We start from the raw sequence: 7287 nt of genomic DNA, 5'->3' as shown, positions 1-7287 counted from the left end.
CATGTCTGTAGTTAACTGCAGTGAACGTGTACTATAGGGGAGCGCATGGAGGGCTTGCACACTTTGCACTCTGTCATATCTGTCATGCAACATGCTAAAGTTTAGACTAACCAGTACCAACTAAATGATGTATACCCCAGCTACAAAACGGATGCATTTATATTCACAAATGTTTCCTGAAATTATTGAACTCATGGTTGGTCATGTGTAGTACTTCCAACTTGTGAGAAATTCAAAATGCCTAATATAAATGCAACAAATGCAAATCTATTTCCTCCGCATTATAATCACATTATTTTAAGCACATTTCAAGCATTTCCCGTCATTATTTCTTTTTCAATGTGGATTAAGTTGTTGAATGGAAAGCCAGCGTATTGTGTGTGACCAATGTTAATGAAGACATCCATGCTCCCAGGATGCAAAAGAGGACATGGAGCAAGCAGAGGCGCCCGTCCAGGAATCCAGTGACGTCGAGGAGGGCGGACTGGACCTTGCCGTGCCTTTCAAACCCATCAGTGCCTACGTATCGGACCGACAGGAGATGCTGGAGCAGTGCTTCCGCGTACTAGGCGAGAATAAACTCAAGAAGATGCTCCCGGACGATTTGAAGGTAGATGGAAGCTTGTATCAATTAGGTACACCTGAAGACTAGCGTAAACAGCTAGCGTGTGTGTGTGTGTGTGTGTGTGTGTGTCTGTGTGTGTGTGTCTGTGTGTGTGTGTCTGTGTGTCTGTGTGTGTGTGTGTGTGTGTGTGTGTGTGTGCGTGTGTGTGCGCAGCTGGCCATCATGGTGTTTAAGAGGAGTGTGTGTGTGCAGTTAGAGTAAGTTTAGAGGTTATAGTAACTGCTGTTAGTCCCTTTGCTTTGGGTTGTGTGCAGCGGCACCTTCTCTCCATGCAGCACATCATGGATGAGGATATAGAGGCATATTACTTTCACTGCCACCTGGGATGTGTAGTTTTGCTGTATCTTTCCTTAAGGACTGGTCTGGCCCACCATTTCGAAATTCATGAAGTGGAAGAATTTCGATGACAGTGCGACAGTGGTACAGGAGGTAGAGAAAACGTTTAGTATTCTGAACATTGCTAGTTCGATTCCCTGTCGAAGCGTCCTTGAGCAAGACACTGAACCCCTAATTGCTCCTGATGTGCAGTGTGCCATCAGTGTAAATGTAAAATGTGTATACGTCCTTGTAAGTCACTTTGGATAAAGGCGTCTGCTAAATGACTAAATGTATATGTAAATATATAGATGAGAACCGTACTGGAGCAGCTGAATAGGCCAACATGTAATCTTTGTGTATCTTTAAAGGATGTCCCATTTGAGGAAATTAAGAAGCTGTGCTGGGAACAGCTGGAGCAGCTTTCTTCAAACAACCTGCTGGAAATCCTGGAAGGTGAGAAAAAATATCCTCTGTGTGTGTGTGGTGTGTGGTGTGTGTGTGTTGCACTGCACTGCATGAAAAGTGGGATTTCCGTTAGTTAGACTCAATTGATGTGGAAGTGCAGGTTAAAAGCTGCTCACTGGGATTTGTAGGCGACACAGAAAACTACCAGGAACTGAATTTCTGGTAGTTTTACAAAGCTGAGAAAGCTGAGCTTGGAAGTTGAACCCCAGCCTCTAGGTCTAAGGGAGGCTTTCACATGGAAATTAAAATGCTGCGAGCATAATACAAAAGCTAATCAGTATGGAAAGGATATTTTCATTCACCACTGGTCCAGAGGTTGCACCTTCGTCTAAGAGGTATAATAATAATTTAATAATACAAAATTAATCAGGCTTAGTATAATTATAGACTCATAAATTGTAGCTTGGAATACATTTGCCTGATGTAAGTATGAGCTGAATAAATGACCTTGTATCCCACTTGCAGTGGTCAATCATTTTATAAAAAAGATTTCATTTTTTTTTAACAATAACAATTTCAACAACTATTTTAATCAGGGTGAATACAGGTTTTTAAGAGTACAATTTAAACATGTTTCACGCACCTAAACTATAAACCCTCCAAAGCCTTTATCATCACATCTAGTACTATAAATGCGAAAAATTATTTATACCGACAGAAAATCGATGTTTTGAACTGATTATTTTATGAGCTGTTTATATTAAGCTGGATTGTATGTTTTGAATGTTGAGTACACCATGGGGAGAGGATGCATTGGGGTACCTCTCTTTCCCCAGTCCTTTGAGTGACAGGTGGTTACATCCTATCAGATGAATGAGTTGTAGCGTGGGGGTTGATCTAGAGGGGTTTGCATCACGATGCACGCTTTTATATCTATTTGAAAGTCCGTCATGTTAGTTTGTCTAAAGTTGTTGGTAGTGTTGAAATAAAATAATAAAAATAATAATAATAATAAAAAAGGTCCGATGTCCGATGAGGCGGATGATAGATAGATAGATAGATAGATAGATAGATGGATACTTTATTAATCCCGAGGGAAATTAAGGTCATCCAGTAGCTTATACACATTAACTGACAAACATACATACATCCACGAATCACAATAAAAACAATACACATAGGGAGAACATGTACACAGGGAGTGGGGTGTTTACAGGTACAGGATATATCTGGCCCTATATTACAGTGTGCATTAATTGTGAAAGTGTTGATGTCCACGGGGAAAGTAGTGCAAGGAGTGCAGAGAGAAAGTGTTCATGGGCATGTGTGGATAGTGCAAAGATAGGGTACCTAAAATGGCACATTTGAGGGGGAGTCTGGGTGGATGTCGGGGAGCTCGCCAACATGTGTGCGCCAACATGTGCGCAACTTTCGCTCCAAACAGTGACTGGACACCTTAAAAGCTACTGGCTGGGCCAGTAGTTGTTTTCACACAGTTGCATTTGTTGTTTCTGCTATGTATCAATAAAGCTTTCTATTAATCAACATGTTCCTCGCAAATGTTTTTATTTTTCTTTCCCCAATTAATTCATATTCATGTAATTGATCATGGTGTATCCCATAGGATGACGATAACATGAATATATATAACTTATAACTTATCAGATAAATATGTAGTCTTCATTAACTGCAGTATTTTTGCAAAATGTAATTATTATTATGATTATTAGTATTGTTGTAAGGAAGGGGTTTAACCAACCCTGTGTTATGGCCCAGGGTGACGAATAGTGACGGATCTACCTACCAACCACAAGTGAATTTAACTTCCTAAAATGGGTGGTTTCATCCAATGATAGCGTAAGGGAGGCAAGTTCTAACATAGGCATATATTTATATGTCTGAGTTCTAACCAGGTGGTGTTAGCACTAATTGTCATTCACACCTCCACCACTCTGCCACCAACACCCGCTGCCAGTGATTCGCACTCAACAATTTATGGCAAAGGCGAACTCGAAATTCACATGCTGTAAACAGCTGTTAACTTCCAGGATTAGTGAGGTTTGCAGGCATTCACAAAGCTGAAATCCAATTTGTTTCATGCAGCGTGTGTGTGTGTGTGTGTGTGTGTGTGTGTGTGTGTGTGTGTGTGTGTGTGTGTGTGTGTATGTGTGTTGACATGCATCATTGCAGATGCCTTTATTTCAGTCCTTGGACATTTTTGTAATTTATTTCCCCATAATTTGTTGTGAAATGGTTGCAGATGTTTTGAAAAGACCTCCCTCCTGCGGAGACTGTGGGTGGCAGAAGTCTTTAAGAAAGTCCTCCAGTGCTTACAGCATATTTATTCTCTCATTCTGTGCGTAAGGGCGAGAGGTGACGGACGCTGATGATGCAGAAAACAAGAACAGCAGTGCTACTGACAGCCAGTGAGTAACTGTCCTTTAAGTCCATGATGCTTAGCCCAGTTTTTCGAAGTTTTGTTTTGAAAGTGTCATCTGATCTTTTGATTTTCTATGCTCAAGGCAGGATAACAACGTTGACTCCACCTCCTCCGTCAAAGAAAGCAGTGAAGTGGACGAAGTCAAACAAGGTAGGAACCAGAGTGCCCGTTACATAGGACTGGTGGAGAAAGGAAACGGGGAAACAAAAGACCATCGCGGTTTATTAAATCACATAATAATAATAATAAGTCGCCATATTCAGCGACTGTATTCTAGACAGTAGTGAGAACACTCACAGTGACATATCTAATGTTAAGGATAGCACTTCACCTAAACCCAAAATTTGATAAATGCTTACTGCTGATGCAATGCATGTGCATTTGGGATGTTACTTTTAACTTTCCCGCTCCCATATAAGTCATGCTGTGTTTGGATCGTATCCCATTCCCATTTAATCTATGCTGTGCGTGGATCAAATCCCATTCCCATATAAACTGCTGTGTTTGGATCGTAGCCCATTCCCATATAATATATGCTGTGCTTGGATCAAATCCCATTCCCATATAAACTTCTGTGCTTGGATCGTATCCCATTCCCATATAAACTGCTGTGTTTGGATCGTATCCCATTCCCATATAAACTGATGTGTTTGGATCGTAGCCCATTCCCATATAAACTGCTGTGTTTGGATCGTAGCCCATTCCCCTATGAACTTCTGTTCTTGGATCGTAGCCCATTCCCATATAAACTATGCTGTTCGTGGATCAAATCCTATTCCCATATGAACTATGCTGTGCTTGGATTGTATCCCATTCCCATATAAACTGCTGTGTTTGGATCGTAGCCCATTCCCCTATGAACTATGCTGTGCCTTGGAACGTTTAGGTGGAGGCTCTGGGGATGAGAGCGATGTCCTGAGCATTAATGCAGATGCTGACGACAGTGACATCGAGGGTCCCAAAGAAGACAAGCCCCAGGAGGTGGAGGAGGAGTCTACGGCAGTTCCTCCCTCGGCCCCACCAGTGGAGGAGAAGAAGGAGGAGAAAATGGAGGAGGAGGAGGAGAAGAAGAAAGAGGACGAGCCTCGCTTGGAGCTCCAGCAGGACATCGAGCGCAGCGTCAGCGAGATCCTCGCTCTGTCCGTCACAGCTGAGCCCCCGCCACCGCCGCCCAGACCAGCTCCACCCGTGGGCGTTGGCATGGCGACGGCACAGTCCCGGCCACCGCAGCCCCAGCAGGCAGATCTCCCATCAGGCCTGGCGGTGACGCAGCCCTCGGCCCAGCAGCTGGAGCTCCTGGAGCTGGAGATGAGGGCGCGCGCCATCAAAGCCCTCATGAAGGCCAACGAAACCAAGAAACAGGCCCTGGGTCCCTGAACGACACCAAGGTGTTCTAACCCCCTGCAACCTGTGATGGGTCACACATGTTTGCATTCTGGGACAGTTGAACCAAAATGTTAGGACCTCGTTATAAGTGTTAGGGCTGCTCCTTTAGCCTTCGATGATTCATTGTATAAAGACGAGGCACTCAAGGGAGATGCCTCGCTGTTTCGTTTAGTTTCATACAGTGTCGATAAAGATCGTTGAACTAAACTGACCTGAACTAGATTGCCCATACGTCAGCGCTTGTATGATAGACAGATCTGATGACTGGGAAGGGTGAGTCACAGAGAGGACATTACATGGAGTTTGTGCACATATAGAGCAGCGCCTATATTGTGTTTGACTGCTATGCTTTGTTTAAAGTTACAATTATTTCGTTTGTTCTGGCCGGAAGGCTATTGTGAGGCCTGATGAAGTCAATCTGATACCAACACACTTACCACGACATCGATTAAGAAAGCTGGCCCTGGAACTTGTTTATGCTGAATGATCAGCCGATAGAAGAAATTTCAGTTCTTCATTTTCGTTACTTTTGTCCGTTTTGTTGTTGCTAAGGGTGTATCGGCGGAGTAAACTAGGGGACAGAGAAAATGTCTGGGCTTCACGCCATGTGAAGGTGTGTTAAAACGCTTCAGCTCATAGAGTTCCTGTCTCAGCACCAATCAGTTATAACTTCACCCTCCAGTGACCTATTACCTTCAGTCCGGGTGCACCTTATCCTTCAGTGACCTATGACCTCTACTCCAGGTGCACCTTATCCTTCAATGACCTATGACCTGTAGTCCGGGTGCACCTTATCCTTCAGTGACCTATGACCTCTGGTCCGGGTGCACCTTATCCTACAGTGACATAACTTCTTGTCTAGGTGCACCTTATTCTAGAGTGACCTATAACCTCTAGTCCGGGTGCACCCTGACCCTGCCAGTGACCTATAACTTGTAGTCTGGGTGCACCTTATTCTACAGTGACCTATAACCTCTAGTCTGGGTGCACCCTGACCCTGCCAGAGTTGGAGGAGGGTAGTGTACTGTTGAGCTCTGCTCGTGGTCTATGTTGCTTTAGTTAGTCTTGGATTGATCCGGTAGATCAACGATCGGCTTTATTAGATGTTAGTCTTGGATTGATCCGGTAGATCAACGATCGGCTTTATTAGATGTTAGTCTTGGATTGATCCGGTAGATCAACGATCGGCTTTATTAGATGTTAGTTGCCAGTTTATTAAAAGATCGGCCAAGGGCTACAGGTGAAAGGTCATACATTCCTCAGACTGAGAGGGAGAGGGAGAGGGGAGGGGAGGGGGGGCAAGGGTTCTAATTAGATATACAGTATGTAGCCAACATTGGTCTAAACATGTCGTCTTAAATGAATGCAGCTAAATAAACACCAGTATAATTTTTTTCATTTTTTATTATCGAACAGTCATTTGTTGTTGGGGTACCGCTGATGGCCGTCAAGAAAGGCTGGCCTGTTTAGAGACAGGCATGAAAACATTTGTTCTTGGAGAGGAACCGCAAGTTACTGACCTCCAAATGTACTTTTGTTGTTGTAATGATTTCATGATTGAGCCTTAAAGTTTTTTTGAGTTTCCACCACAGAGATGTAATCTGTCTTTTCTGTATTTTCCAATAAAAATATTGTGAATAATTCATATGGGTCTTTGTGCACTATTTTATTTAATTAGTATCTTTGCCAACAAAGCTTTTGGGTTTAACCTGAAAAGTGCAAATTTGCACAGAAAACACTGAATATGTTTGATTAAAAATGAATGTACAATGTACATGTTATGGTGTAAAGCAGCAATAAGGAGTAATGTTCCAAAACTAGCAAGCTAACTACCTAAAAGGCATTCAAACACCTTGCAAACACCACCAACAGCCCAGCCGACACTGATAGAAGCTATCAAGATGAATTTGAGGATGGTACCAAAACTAGTTGCCTATAAAACCATACCTCAATACAGTTTTTCTCCGTTCCTAAAACTCAATTTTCCAAAGCATGCCTCGGTTTCTCTGAACACTAAACCCAAGTGCCAACTCCCTAAACCAATTCTGCTAAACTATAAGCACAAATCTCTGCTTTAGACACAGATTTCAATTGTTAGCCGCACTTTCTTCAA

The 7287-nt window shown here is 42.9% G+C and overlaps 1 protein-coding gene across 1 annotated transcript in view; it reads left to right on the top strand.

Annotated features, from left to right (window-relative positions):
• Positions 1-6414, top strand: part of caap1 (caspase activity and apoptosis inhibitor 1) — a 6900-nt gene extending 486 nt beyond the window's left edge. Inside the window, exons 2-6 of the mRNA XM_080859986.1 lie at positions 416-610; positions 1312-1396; positions 3714-3774; positions 3871-3938; positions 4675-6414. Coding sequence (XP_080716112.1) covers positions 416-610; positions 1312-1396; positions 3714-3774; positions 3871-3938; positions 4675-5165 — 900 coding nt within the window. The 3' untranslated portion in view covers positions 5166-6414. The remainder of the gene's footprint in view (positions 1-415; positions 611-1311; positions 1397-3713; positions 3775-3870; positions 3939-4674) is intronic.
• Positions 6415-7287: the final 873 nt, after the last annotated feature.

The sequence above is a fragment of the Sprattus sprattus genome (assembly GCF_963457725.1).
Source record: "Sprattus sprattus genome assembly, chromosome: 21".
Lineage (NCBI taxonomy): Eukaryota > Metazoa > Chordata > Actinopteri > Clupeiformes > Clupeidae > Sprattus > Sprattus sprattus.
This window is presented reverse-complemented; position numbering and strand designations above follow the sequence as displayed.